The sequence below is a fragment of the Ornithorhynchus anatinus genome, chromosome 2, assembly GCF_004115215.2.
Source record: "Ornithorhynchus anatinus isolate Pmale09 chromosome 2, mOrnAna1.pri.v4, whole genome shotgun sequence".
Taxonomy (NCBI): Eukaryota; Metazoa; Chordata; class Mammalia; order Monotremata; family Ornithorhynchidae; genus Ornithorhynchus; species Ornithorhynchus anatinus.
Window position 1 is genome coordinate 49,458,205 of NC_041729.1, and position 14,815 is coordinate 49,473,019.

General features: G+C 49.0%; 1 protein-coding gene across 2 annotated transcripts in view; it reads right to left on the reverse strand.

The window, feature by feature from the left end:
• The window catches only part of ABCC1 (ATP binding cassette subfamily C member 1), a 115,984-nt gene extending 101,820 nt beyond the window's left edge, over positions 1 to 14,164 (reverse strand). For both annotated transcript variants that reach the window (XM_029054615.2, XM_029054610.2), the window contains exon 1: positions 14,070 to 14,164. In XM_029054615.2, coding sequence (XP_028910448.1) covers positions 14,070 to 14,126 — 57 coding nt within the window. In that variant the 5' untranslated portion in view covers positions 14,127 to 14,164. The remainder of the gene's footprint in view (positions 1 to 14,069) is intronic.
• Between the last annotated feature and the right edge of the window lie 651 nt (positions 14,165 to 14,815).

Here is a 14,815-nt window from a genome sequence, read left to right on the forward strand (position 1 = left end):
TGTGCAAGTACATCCCTCCTCCTGGACTGACTCTAAGAGGACCTCCGTCACTTGTCTGCTGTGCGACTTTGGGCAAGTCACTTCACTTTTCTGTGCCTCAGTTACCTCATCTGTAAAATGAGGATTAAGACTGAGAGCCTCACGTTGGGCAGGGACTAGGTCCAACCTGATTACCCTGTATCTACCCCACTGCTTAGAACAGTATTTGGCACATAGTAAGCCCTTAATACTATTATTACTATTATCAATATTAATCTGTGCAAAGTCTGGGAAAATGCCCCTGACAAGCTGGAAGATGCTAGATCAAAACAGAAACCATTCCAATTAATGCATTTTCCTTATCTCCACATGATGTGTTTCTATACTGTATAACCCCAAACTACATAGTGTGTCCAGATACAGCTTTAGAATTAAAAAAAATCTATTTTACCCTAGTGTTGCCCATCTCGCCTAAACTAGACCGAAAACTCTTCAAGGGTGGGAACCTCGACTGCTCGGTGTTCTGTACTTTTCATCCCCAAGTGTCTAATTAATCAAGTTGCACGGACCCTGAGGTACTTAAATTGCAACTGTAGAATTCAGAAGGCAGTCAGTGCCTTGTGAGGGGACTACAAAGCCCGGGTTGTATGATAAACTGTGTCACTGGGACCTTGGGCTCGCAGGGAGAGCTACTCGGGTCCCAAAGACTGGCATGTGACAATTTCTGGGTCGCTCATCCACTGCCCTCCCTTTTCAATTTCTTTTATTTTATAGTATTTGTTTAGCACTTACTATGCGTCAGCTACCGTTCTAAGCGCTGGGGTAGATACAAGATAATCAGCTGGACACAGTCCCTATCCCACATGGGGCTCACGGTCAATCCCCATTTTACAGATGAGGTAACCGAGGAAAAGAGAGGTGAAGTGATATGCCCAAGGTCACAGAGCAGACAAGTGGCGGAGCCGGGATTAGAGCCCAGGTCGTTTTGACTCCCAGCCCCGTGCTCTATCCCTTTGGCCACGCTGCTTATTTCATTCCACTTTTCCTCTCTCCTCTTCTGCCTCCTGGCTCTTTTTCGGGTCACAAGTGGGGCAAACCCCACGAGGAGCCCTCTAATGTCAAACCGAGAAGCAGCGTAGCCTCGTGGATAGAGCACGGACCTAGGAGTCAGAAGGATGTGGGTTTTAATCCCGGCTCCACCGTTTGCCTGCTCTGTGACCTTGAGCACATCACTTTCTCCGTGCCTCAGTTACCTCATCTGTAAAATGGGGATTAAGACTGTGAGCCCCATGTGGGACAGGGACTGTGTCCAACTTGATTACCTTGTATCTACCCCAGCACTTAGAATGGTGCCTGGGACGTAGTAAGCGTTTAACAAAAACCATAAAAAAAAAACTTGTCTGCTACATCCGGCTTGAATCATTTCTATAGAACTATTATCCTGGGGAGCTGAGGGTACAGAGCCTCAAAACCATTCCCAATTTTGAATGCTAGAGAAAGGCCTAAGTCTGGTTGAAACGAGAGGCAGGTAATGGCTTGTTCTAACTGCAATAGCCTCCTCCTTTGGTGCTGAAAGGAACTAGGGGAGAGTCTCTAAAATTGGGGGATTACTCACCCTCATTAAAGTACAACTCCGTTCCTCCAACAAATCTGAATCTATGACTTGGTTTTTCCTTTTATCATGAGACGATTTTACTAATGATCTCGGGGAAGGGACCTTATCAAAAGGCTGGAGCTTCTCCTTCCTTCGACTGATTATTTTCACTTATACCGTATTCCTGCTCCGCACTTTTTTCAGAAAACGATTAGACACACACATCAGGTTCTTTGTTTAAACTGTAAGGGTTTTTCACTTAAGTTACATGGAAGAGGGGAAATGCTTCGAATTCAACAACCGCACCAACAGAAATAGCTGAGCAGAACCAAACCCTCTGGTGAAATGTGCAAGGTATGGCAAATGAGAATAAAAGCCAACGTAAACCTGCTGGGTAGAGATTCTCAGGCAGCACAGCTGACTCAACTGGGTGAAATTTTTCCCCGCTCTCTCTCTCTCCCCCTCCCTTCCCCAACTGCAAAGAGAGGTCAGCACGCCCAAAACACTGTGGTAACTTCCAGGCTAGCTCTGACACCCAAGAAACAGACTGTTTTGTATATTGCTACTGTTTACGCGTGAGCGGAAAGAGCCAGTTACAAGTGAGGGGTGATATGCTATGGGATTTTCCTTTAATGTGATAGTTTTACACATTTGGTATGCAATTACCATTTCTGAATTTGAAGACTTCATTTTAAGCTCTGCACACCACAGCCAAGCAGGTAAGAGAGTCCACACACAAAACAGACCTAATTCGAATGGAAGAGAGTTCTTGTGTATGAGGCTCGAGATGGTGCAGACTTTTATTATAATGGGCAACTCATTTAGTCATACAATCATTTTAAAGAACAGGAGACAACAAAAAGCCACCAAAATGGGGGAGAGAACCCCAAAAGAGAAGGCAGTATCTAAAGTTCGAAGGTTTACCAAAACCTGGGTTGTGGGTTACTTATCAACCCATGACTTTGGAGGCAGAAGTTCACCTCACCATACAGAAAAACCCGAATCCCATGAGCTTCTCAGGATCCATTAATAGCCTGGACTCTTTCAAGGGCGAGATAAATAAGCAGATTAGTGGAAAGGCCTAAGAGGTTGTCACAGAGTGGGCCGACACACCCACCTGAAAGGTGAGAGTTATTTTTTGTTTTGTTTTTTTTTAATGGAATTCAAGTGCTTACTCCGTGCCAGGCACTGTACTAAGCGCTGGAGTAGATACTACCTAGTCAGTTTGGACACCGTCCCTGTCCCACATGGGACTCACAGTTGTAATCCCCATTTTACAGATGATGTAACTGAGGCACAGAGAAGTCAAGTGACTTGCCCAAGATCACACAGCTGACAAGTGGCAGAGTGAAACGGAACAGCAGGCAAGTTGAAAAACCAACAGAGCACCCCCAACTCCCCACAGTCAGGAAGGAGAAAGCAGCGTCACCAATTTAGGAAATGCTGTTTCGAATACCATCTTCGACTAACTGAATTTACTCTCCCATTATGTCTAATTAGCAACTACGCAAGCATCCCGTAACAGCAAATTCAATGAGGTCTTCCAATGACCTGGGTAAAAACACGCTACCGCATCTTTAAAACGGGGATTGAGACTGTGAGCCCACACATGGGAGAGGGACTGTGTCCAACCCAATCTGCTTGTACCCACCCCAGTGCTCAGTACAGTGCCTGGCACACAGTAAGCACTTAACAGATACCACAGTGCGTAGAAAAGGGAAAGCTTCCGTGAACAATGCTGCCTCATCCCCTCCTACAGGCCACAGAAGTTTCCCTCTCAAGTCCTTATTATCAACCCATTTTTCAGTGTTCTATATATACACGTACATCAGAAAGTGCTTTAGGCAAGTTTTTATTACCTGGAGTTTAATTAGCTATTACGCCCCGGTCAAACTGGATATCTGACAGGAAGGGTTGAATCTGGAAGATAACTTTTGGAGGCTAAAAGGGACATTTACAAGTCACCTTTTCCAATCCTGCACTTCCAAGAAAATCTTCACCCATGCCTCTACAATGGGGTACATGTCTCTTTTACTCTTAAACGAGCTCCAAGGGATGATCTTCAGGCACGGCCTAGTGGAAAGAGCAAGGGCCTGGGAGTCAGGAGGACCTGGGTTCTAATCCCAGCTCTGCCACTTGTCTGCTGTGTGACCTTGGGCAAGTCACTGGACATCTCTCTGCCTCAGTTTCCACATCTGTAAAACGTGGATTAAGACTGAGTCCCACGCGGGACACGGATCGGGTCCAACCTGATTAGTCTGTATAGTGCCTGCCTCGTATTTAGTCCTTAACAAATACCATTTAAAAAAAAAAAAAACCTCATCCCTGAGATTGTCCTGGCGGTCTAAAAATATCTAATGCCTACCTTAGGACCCTGCTATTTGAGTTTCTTGCTCCGTGGAGAATTAGCTTACTTCCTCATTTTGCGAAGCACAGCTGGTCAGCAGTAATTACCATCTCTTCAGCATTAGGCTTCAGAGGTCATCTCTTGGCAAAGATATACTGAGGCAGTCAAGACAGATAAGAAGGATACACAGTGAGGAGAGAGCAAGGAGAGTTAGTTATCCTAGTGAAACCACCCAAGTAATGTCCATTTAATCTAGCCACCGTCATCAATCAAGCAGTGGAATTTATTGAGTACTTTCCGTGTGCAGGGTACTGTACTAAGCGCTCGGGAGAGGACATTACAAAGTTGGTAGGCACGTTCCCTTGCCCACAGGTTTTTAGCCAAGAGGGAGACACAGACATTGAAATGAATTACTCATATGTACATAAGTGCCGCGGGGCTGAGGGTGGGGTGAATATTAAGTACTTAAAAGATAACCGTTTCCAAGTACACAGGCGATACAGGAGGGTGAGGGCGTAGGGGAAATGCGCGCTTATTGGAGGCAGCCTCTTGGAGGAGATGTGATTCTACTAAGGTGGGGAGACTGGTGGTCTGTCATCTAGGAAGGGGGAGAGACTTCCAGGGCAGAGGGAGGACGGAGGTAAGGAGTAGAGGCCGAGATGGAAGAAATCGAGGTACAGAGAGTAGGTCGGGCTCAAGAAGTGAAGTGTGCTGGCTGCGTTGCAGTAGGAGATCAGTGAGGAAAGGTAGGACGAGGCATACTGGTTGAGCGTTTTAAACGGGAACCTAAAGAGTTCCTGTTGGATGCTGATGCGAAGGGGCATCAGAAGGGGTTTCTGAAGAGTAAGGAGATATGGACTGAACAGTTTTTCAGAAAAGTGATCTGGGCAACACAGTGAAGTATAGACTGGGCAGACAGGAGGCAGAGAAGTCAGTGAGAAGGCTGATGCAACATTAAAGGCGGTCTAGAAGGGCACAGTAGCAGTTTGAATGGAGAGGAAAGGATGCATTTTAGCAATGTTATGAAGGTAGAACAAACAGGACTTGATGGCAAATTGAATGGGTGGGTGGAATGAGAGACCCGAGTTGAGGATAATTTCAAGGTTACAGACTCGTGAGACAGGGAGGATAGGGGTGTTGTCTACAGCAAGGGGAAAGACGGGACGGATCTGGATGAGAAATTGAGGAGTTCTGTTTGGGATATGTTCAGTTGGAGGTGTTAGCCGGTCATCCAGGTAGAGCTGTATCCTGAAGGAAGGAGGAAATGTGAGACTGCAGAGAAGGAGATAGGTTAGGGATGGACAAATAGAGGGAATCTGAAGTCGTGGGAGTGGATGAGTCTTCCAAGGGAGTGGGTGTAGATGGGGAAGAGAAGGGGACCAGACCTGAACCTCTGAGGGGCTCCCACAGTTAAAGAGTCGGAGGCAGCTGAGGAACCTGCAAAAAAAAGACTGAAAAGGAGTGTGGCCAGGTAGGAGAAGAACCAGAAGCGGACAGCGTCAGTGAAATCAAGTACAGATGTTTCCAAGAGGTGGTCCACGGCGTCAAAGGCGGCTGAGAGGTTGAGGAGGATTGGCATGGAATAGAGACCACTGGACTGGGCAAGAAGAAGGTTATTGGTAATCTTTGAGAGGGCAGTACTGGTGGAGTGATGGGGGAGGAAACAAGATCGGACGGGGTCAAGGAGAGAATTGGAGGAGAGGAAATGGACGCGGTGGGTAGAGACAACTCGCTCAAGGAGTTTGGAGAGGAATGGCAGGAGAGAGAAGGGGTTATAACTGGAGGGGACCGTGGGATCAAGGGAGAGGGTTTTGTTAGAATAGGGGAGGCATGATCATGTTTGAAAGCAGTGGGGAAGGAGCCATTGGAAAGTGAACTGCTGAAGTTGATGATCGGGGAAGAAGACGATCAGTTTCACTATCTGGAAAAGGGTTTGGGGGTGTCGGGAAAGAGGTGGGAGGAGCGCAGTCCAAGGTAAGTGACTGAAAACAAAAAAGAAGGGGGAAGATGGAGCTAAAATAAAGTGGAAATCTGGAGATGAGCTAACAGCCCACAACGGGAGCTAATTGTGTCCTTCGGTAGTAGCTAGAGATGAGGCGTGGAAAAGTAAAAGTGCCCAAGTTATAGTAGGATTCATACGCCACAGGTACCAAGTATGTGAAGGAATCAAGACAACCAAATGAATATCTGTACATTATCTGCAGGGAACTTGTTTACACGGCTTAGTGGAAAGAGCCCAGGCTTAGGAATCAGAGGACATGGGTTCTAATCCCGGCTCCGCCACTTGTCTGCTCTGTGACCTGGGGCAAGTCACTTCACGTCTCTGTGCCTCAGTTACCTCATCTGTAAATGGGGATGAAGACTGTGAGCCCCACGTGGGACAACCTGATAACCTCGTGTCTACCCCAGCGCTTAGAAGAGTACTTGGCACATAGTAAGTGCTTAATAAATACCATGATTATGATTATTATTACACCTTCCTGCGCTGGGCAGTTTGTCCTTAGGCAATTTTCAGGTTCATTATCGTTCTCCTTCAGATTGCTACATCCTCCTTCTTGCCCGCCCACTATCAGTGACCCAGATTTCCCATACCCGAAAAACGTGCTAAGGAGCGAGAGGACACAAAGCCAGGGAAAAGGAAGAGAGGAGAGTTTGGGCCACGAGACCCCTTTGTTGGGGAGGAGGATACCAAGGCCAACTTGCAGCTTAAGTCGTTCTAGTCGCAAATGAGTTTCCGGTGGTTCTTTCTCCTTGGAAGGGATCCAGGCGCAGTCAAGTCTGAAATCGTCAGGGTCCGTGGGTGTTACCCAAATCCCTGCTAAGATATGCTCCAAGCCCTTGTCCCTCATGGAAGAAAGCCCCCGGGCTTCAGTGAGTGGGATTTTCCCCAAGATAAATCTAGGCACAGCCACAAACGCATACCTTTAGGAGAACCACAGGATCTAACATCCATCTATCCCCAACAAGACAAAATCCAGGAATTTGGAGTGTTTTTGCAATCACTCATTTTATTTTTCCTATTGCTCCGGGGCAGAAAAAAGAAGCCATATAAAGACTCAAGAAATCATGGCAACCACAACCCAACTAGAAGGCACAATGGGAACTCTTGTCGAGGCAGCCTGTTGCTCTGAAAAATCGGTAAAGCTCGGGGCTGTCTTTCCCCACCAGCGCTTCCAAAAAGGCATCGCTGCTTACAATTACTGGGTTTTTAAAAGACAAATGATAAAGTATTTTATTTGCCAAAGCATATTCACCGTCTTCCGCTCTCTCAAAAATTCTGGAAAGGGGCGGGAGGGGGGCAGCTTGAGAAGGGATTCCCACTTTTCAGGCGAGTAAAGGCTTTCCAAAGAACAGGCAACATCAATCACAAGAAAAAAAACACCACCTCATCCTCTCTCGAAAAGGTAGGCAGATTAGTACAGTAACTGCTTCAATTTGCACATATATTGTTTCCTTCCATTACAAATCAATCTGTCTTAGCTGCTGCTAAATCCCTCCCAGCCTTAAAACTCTCAACCTGTAACATCTCCTTTATTTTCAGCTCACTGGAATAAATCTCAAATCCTGCTCAACTGAAAATATGAGAACTTTTACACTGTTGTACTCCCAGTCAGGAGTCAACAGAATTACTGAAGTCCCTGTGAGACATGTAAATATTGAGATTGGCATAACTATTTGAGTACGTCCCCAGGCCCCTTTAAGCCCCTTTATTCTTAGACTGAACATCCCTTGAAGGACAGGGACCCTACAATTTTCACCCGTGTACACCTTTCCAGGGCTTAGTAATGCTTTGCACACCATAAATTGCACACTTAATAAATACTATTACTTTCTTTAATCTTTCGGACAGCATTTGAGAGCTCAAGAAGGGGGCAAAAAAAGGTCAGACTAATGAAGGAGTAGGCCTGGATACCATCACTAGCAGGGGAAGGATTTTTTTGCAATTTCTGAAGAAAAGATCATCCTGAAAACCTCCATATAGAGAACCACTTGGGAACAAATGCAGTCATTATGTTTATACTGTAATCGAGATGGCTTAAGCATTAGAGCTGGTACTTTGGGTCAAATAAGGGAATCGCGTTAACATGGCCAAAACAGACGCATTAGTAGAAAATTCATTACTAATCTGAGATTCCAACACAAACTGGTCTTCGGGGTTGACAAAACACACCAATCTCAACAACAATAATAATAATGATGGGTTTTGTTAAGTGCTGACTACGTACCAGGCATTGTACTAAGCGCTGGGGTGGATACAAGCAAATCGGATTGGACACAGTCCCTGTCCCACGTGGAGCTCACAGTCTCAATCCCCACTTTACAGGCGAGGTAACTGAGGCACGGGGAAGTAAAACGTCACACAGCAGACAGAGGATGGAGCCGGCATTAGAACCCATGACCTTCTGACTCGCAGGCCCACGCTCCAGCCACTACGCCAGGCTGTTTCTCAAGACACCAGATTCCACTACTGCTCTTACAGGGAGGACGATACTGAATTTCTGCGGCTCGATGACTCAGCCAGCACTTGAAAATCAGTTCCATCCTTCCTACATCCTCTGTGATCAACCACAGATCACAACAAATCACCGCCAACCCCTGACCCACCTCCTGTCCCTGGAACGCCCTCCCTCCTCAAAACCGACGACTCTCCCCGGCTACAAAGCCTTATTAGAGGTCCATCTCCTCCCAGAAGCCTTCCCAGACTAAGCGTCCCCTTTCCTCTTCTCCAACTCCCTTCTGTGTCGCCCTGACCTGCTCCTTCTTTCCCCCGCTCCCAGCCCGATTGCATTGATGTACCTATCTGTCATTTATTTGTGTTGATGTCTCTCTCCCTCCCTCTAGACTGTAAGCTCCTTGTGGGCAGGGAATGCGTCTGTTTATTGTTGCACTCTACTCTCCCAAGCTGCTCGGCACACAGTAAACGCTCAATAAAATACGATTGAAAGAATGAATAAAATCACCCCAACAATTTCAGCTCTGGCTCAGTGGTTGCCTAGAGGTGTCCCCCCTTAGAGATATCACACTGACCCTTTAGAAATAGGGCAGTGGGGACATTTAAGGAATGGAGAGTAGTCATATCTCCTCATGTAATGACGATCAAGGGGTTCACTGCACATCAGGCTCCCTGACTCTGCCTCGCCACTTTGCCGTATCCACCACTGTGGAGAGGCTGGCAGGGGTTCCTACATTCTCTGGGCCTCAGTCACCTCATCTGTAAAATGGGGATTGAGACCGTGAGCCCCATGTGGGACAGGGACTGTGTTCTACCCAATTGGCTTGTAACCATCCCAACACTTAACAACAGTGCCTGACGCGTAGTAGCGCTTAAGAAATGCCCCCCAAAAACCACTTCGAGGTAGAGGAGAAAGTGAAGGAGAGGGGAAAAAAGCAGGAAAACCCACTGAACATTTCAATGTCATTAAAAAAACACCCATACACCATAGTTCGGGAGCAGAAAGGCAAGTCACCCCTGGAGAATAATGTTGGTATTTGTTAAGCACTTACTATGTGCAGAGCACTGTTCTAAGCGCTGGGGGAGATACAGGGTCATCAGGTTGCCCCACGTGGGGCTCCCAGTCTTCATCCCCATTTTACAGATGAGGTCACTGAGGCACAGAGAAGTGAAGCGACTTGCCCACAGTCCCACAGCTGACAAGTGGCAGAGCTGGGATTCGCACCCATGACCTCTGACTCTCAAGCCCGGGCTCTTTCCACTGAGCCCCGCTGCTTCAGTAATCCAGTTCCACCGATGCTACTAGCTATGATCCCGTCCTTTCTGCTGACCATTTTACCTGGCCCAGGGTTCTGTGGCATAAGCTTACCAGACGGGATGAATGTTTGCATCCCCTAGGCGGTAAGTTTTTTGTGGGCAGGGAACGTGTCTACCAACTCTCCCAAGGGCTTAGAACAGTGCTCTGCACTCAATAAGCGCTCAGTAAATACCACCGATTGCCGAGGGCATCGCAAGGTTACTGAGGCCTAAATAACGATAATGGTTTTTAAGTGCTTACTATAGGCCAGGCACTGTACTAAGCGCTAGGGTAGATAAAAGGTAATTGGGTGGGCCACTGTCCCTGACCCACGTGGGGTTCACGGTCTTAAATCCCCATTTTACAGATGAGGGAGGTGAGGTTTAGAGGAGTGAAGCCACTTGCCCAAGGTCACGCAGCGGACCAGTGGCGGAGCCGGGATTAGAACCCAGGTCCTCCCGACTCCCGGGCCCCCGCTCTATCCATCAGGCCACGCTCCTTCCCCAAAATTAGCCAACACAAGCCCACGACGCTACATCTAAGGAGAACCCAGGTAAGAGGATCGAGGGCGTATGGGCAGGAAACCTGGGAAACAGGGAAGGCCCAAGATCCGTCCTCGCCAGGGTATGCGGGAAGCAGCGTGGCTCAGTGGAAAGGGCCCGGGCTTCGGAGTCAGAGGTCATGGGTTCGACTCCCGGCTCCGCCACTTGTCTGCTGTGGGACTGCGGGCAAGTCACTTCACTTCTCTGTGCTTCAGTTTCCTCATCTGTAAAATGGGGATTAACTGTGAGCCTCACGTGGGACAACCTGATGACCCTATATCTACCCCGGCGCTTAGAACGGTGCTCTGCACATCGTAAGCGCTTAACAAATACCGACATTATTATCATTATGATGTGTGCCAGCCCAGCGGAAATTTCGGGAGAGGACCCCGGGCACGTGGCAGAGAAGGCGCTGCAGAACAAAGAGCCCCCGAATCGGCCGAGCCCAGGCCTCAAACCCAGAGGAATTCAGACCCCGCTGGCTGGCTGGGAGGTCCAAGGCACGGTGTAGTGGATAGATAATAATAATTTTGGTATTTCAGTGCTTACTATGTGCAGAGCACTGTTCTATGCGCTGGGGTAGATACAGGGGAATCAGGTTGTCCCATGTGGGGCTCACAGTTAATCCCCATTTTACAGATGAGGTAAGTGAGGCACAGAGAAGTGAAGTGACTTGCCCCCAGTCACACAGTTGACAAGTGGCAGAGCCGGAAATCGAACCCATGACCTCTGACTCCCAAGCCCAGGCTGAGCCACCGAGCCCCGCTACATCACAGGCCTGGGAGTTTAGAAGGTCACGGGTTCCAATTCCGACTCCACTTCTTGTCGGCTGTGTGGAGCCAGAATTAGACAAGTCGAATTCTTGGACAAGTCACTCCCTACTGAGAGCTCACCTCCTCCAAGAGGCCTTCCCAGACTGAGCCCCCCTTTCCCTCTGCTCTTCTCCCTTCCCCTCCCCTCAGCACTGTGCTCATTTGAATATATTATTTATTACCCCGTTTATTTTCTTAATGAGACGTACATCCCTTTGATTCTATTTATCTTGATGATGTTATCGTGTTTTTGTTTTGTTCTGTTTCGCTTTGCCGTCGGTCTCCCCCGTTTAGACTGTGAGCCCGTCACTGGGCAGGGATTGTCTCTGTCTGTTGCCCAACTGTCCATTCCAAGCGCTCAGTACAGCGCTCTGCACGTAGTCAGCGCTCAATAAATACTATCGAATGAATGAACTTCAGTTCCCTGGCCTCAGTTTCCTCATCTGTAAAATGGGGATGAAGATTGTGAAGCCCATTGGGGGGGGGGGGGGGGGAGGGACAGGAACTGTCTCCAATCTGATTATCTTGTACAACCCCAGTGCTTAGAACAGTGCTTGGCACAAAGTAAGCGCTCAACAAATACCACAATTAATATTATTATTAGGGGAGGGACTTGATGCTTAGGTAAGAGGATGGAGGGGGAGAAAAGACAGAAGGGAGAGGGAGAAAAAGGGAGAGGGCAAGCAGGCGCTGGAAATTACTAGCAGCAGGCAGGAGGGCGGCATAGGATTAGACCATTATTAGTATTATTATTATTAGGGGAGGAACTTTACACTTAGAAGGATGAAGCGGGGGGGAGAGAGAGGGAGAGAAAAAGACGGTGAGCAGGCTGTGGAAATTACTAGGAGCAGGCAAAAGGGCGGCAGAGAATTAGATTATTATTATTATTATTATTATGAGAGGGACTTTATGCTAAGGTAGGAGGACGGAGAGGGGAGAGAAGGAGAAAAAGAGGGTGAGCATGGTCTGGAAATTACTAGGAGTAGGCAAGAGTGTGGCAGAGAAGTAGACCAGTATTATTATGAGGGGAGGGGTTTTAGGCTTAGCTAGGAGGAAGGAGAGGGGAGAGAAAGACAGAAGGAAAGGGAGAGAGAAGGAGAAAAAGACGGTGAGCAGGCTCTGGAAATTACTAGGAGCAGGCAAAAGGGGGGCAGAGAATTAGAGTATTATTATTATTATTATTATAATTCTTATAGGTGGGATTTTGGGCTTAGGTAGGGGAATGGGTAAGGGAGAGAAAGACAGAAGGAAAGGGAGAGAGAAGGAGGAAAAAGAGGGTGCGCAGTTTCTGGAAATTACTAGGAGCAGGCAAAAGGGTGGCAGAGAATTAGATTATTATTATTATTGTTATTATGGGAGGGACTTTATGCTAAGGTAGGAGGATGGAGAGGGGAGAGAAGGGGAAAAAGAGAGTGAGCAGGCTCTGGTAATTGCTAGGAGCAGGCAGGAGGGCGGTGGAGAATTAGACCATTATTATTATTATTATTATTGGAGGGACTTTAGGCTTAGCTAGGAGGACGGAGAGAGGAGGGGAGAAAGAAGGAGGGCGAGCAGGCTCTGGTACTGGGTAGGACCCTGTAGAAGGGCGGCAGAGAAGTAGACCAGTATCGTTATTATTATTATTGTTATTATTACTATTATTATTTTGGGAGGGACTTTGGGCTTAGCTAGAAGGATGGAGAGGAGAGGGAAGAAGAAAGAGGGCGAGCAGGCTCTGGAAATTACTAGGAGCGTGCAGAAAGGTGGCAGAGAATTAGACCGATATTAATATTATTATAATTATGGGAGGGACTTTGGGCTCAGGTAGGGGGATGAGGAGGAGAGAAAGAGAGAGGGTGAGCAGGCTCTGGAAATCGGCAGGAGCCTGCAGAAGGGCGGCAGAGAATTAGAGTAATATTATTATTATTATTATTAATGGGAGGGACTTGGGGCTCAGGCAGGAGGCTGGGGAGGAAAGGGAGAGGGCGAGCAGGCTCTGGAAATTACGAGGAGCGGGCAAAAGGGGGGCAGGGGATTAGACTATCGTTATTATTATTATTATTATTATCACTATTATTGTTACGGGAGGGGATTTGGGCCTAGGTAGGAGGATGGAGAGGGGGGAGAGAGGGTGATCAGGCTCTGGAAAGTACTAGGAGCAAGCAATAGGGCGGCAGAGAATTAGATTTATTATTATTATTATCATTATTATCATCACTACTATAGGTGGGACTTTGGGCTGAGCTAGGAGGATGGAGAGGGGAAAGAGTGAGCAGGCTCTGCAAATGGGCAGGAGCCTGCAGAAGGGCAGAAAATTAATTAGATGATGATTATTATTATCACTAAGGGCGGGATTTTGAGCTGAGCTAGGAGGATGGAGAAGGGAGAGAAAGAGGGCGAGCAGGCTCTGCAAATCGGTAGGAGCCTGCAGAGGGGCAGAAAATTAATTCGATTATTATCATCATTATTAATATTAAGGGCGGGACCTGGAGCTGAGCTAGGAGGACGGAAAGGGGAGAGAAAGAGAGGGTGAGCGGGCTCCGCAAATGAGTAGGAGCCTGCAGAAGGGCAGAGAATTAGATTATTATTATAATTATTATTATTAAGGGCGGGACTTTGCTAGGAGGACGCAGAGGGGAGAGAAAGAGAGGGTGAGCGGGCTCTGCGAATGGGTAGGAGCCTGCAGAAGGGCAGAAAATTTAGATTATTCTGAATATTATTAAGGGCGGGACTTTGAGCTGAGCTAGGAGGATGGAGAAGGGAGAGAAAGAGGCTGAGCGGGCTCTGCAGAAGGGTAGGAACGTGCAGAAGGGCTGAAAATCTGATGATGATGAAGGGCGGGACTCTGCGAGGAGGATAGAGAGGGGAGAGAGAGTGAGCAGGCTCTGCAAATGGGTAGGAGCCTGCACAAGGGCAGAAAATTCGATCATTATTATTATCATTATTATTATTATTAGTAAGGGCGGGACTTTGAGCTGAGCTAGGAGGATGGGGAAGGGAGAGAAAGAGGGCGAGCAGGCAAAAGGCCGGCGGAGGGTGGACGGGGAGGAGGAAGGGGGGTCTTACCCAGAGCGGGTCGGAGCCGTCCCGGCTGCAGAAGCGGGAGAAGCGGGAGAGCGCCATGCCCGCACCGCCCCGCACCGCCCCGCACCGCCCGCACCGGTAGCAGCAGCAGCAGCAGCGAGGGCTGCAGGCCGAGCCCCGCCCCGCCTTCTCATTGGTCGCCGCCGCGCCGACCCGCCCCCTTAGCCACGCCCCCTCCTCCTCGTCGGCCCCGCCCCGTACGCCGCATCGCCATTGGCCCCGCCCCGTCTTTACGTTGGCCACGCCCCCTCCGCGCATCGCCATTGGCTGCGTCCCTTGGCCCCGGCCCTTTAGCCACGCCCCTTCTCCCTCTGTACGTCGACCACGCCCGTGTAGCCACGCCCCGCATCGCCATTGGCCGCGCTCCTCGGGCGCGCCCCTTACCCGCGCCGCCTTTGGCCACGCCCCGTCTTTACGTTGGCCACGCCCCCTCCACGCATCGCCACTGGGCATGGCCGAGTGGACCGCGCCTTCTAGCCGCTGCCTTTAGCCACGCCCCTCCCCTTCTTTACGTTGGTCACGCCCATGTAGCCACGCCCCGGCATCGCCGTTGGCCACGCCCCTCCCCGTCTTTACGTTGGCCACGCCCCCTCCGCGCGTCGCCCATTGGCTGCGCCCCTCGGCCACGCCCATATGTGCATAGCCGGTTGGCCACGCCCCGACACCGCCATTGGCCGCGCCCCTTGGCCGCGCCCCTTCCCCGCGTTTAAATTGGCCACTCCCCTTCG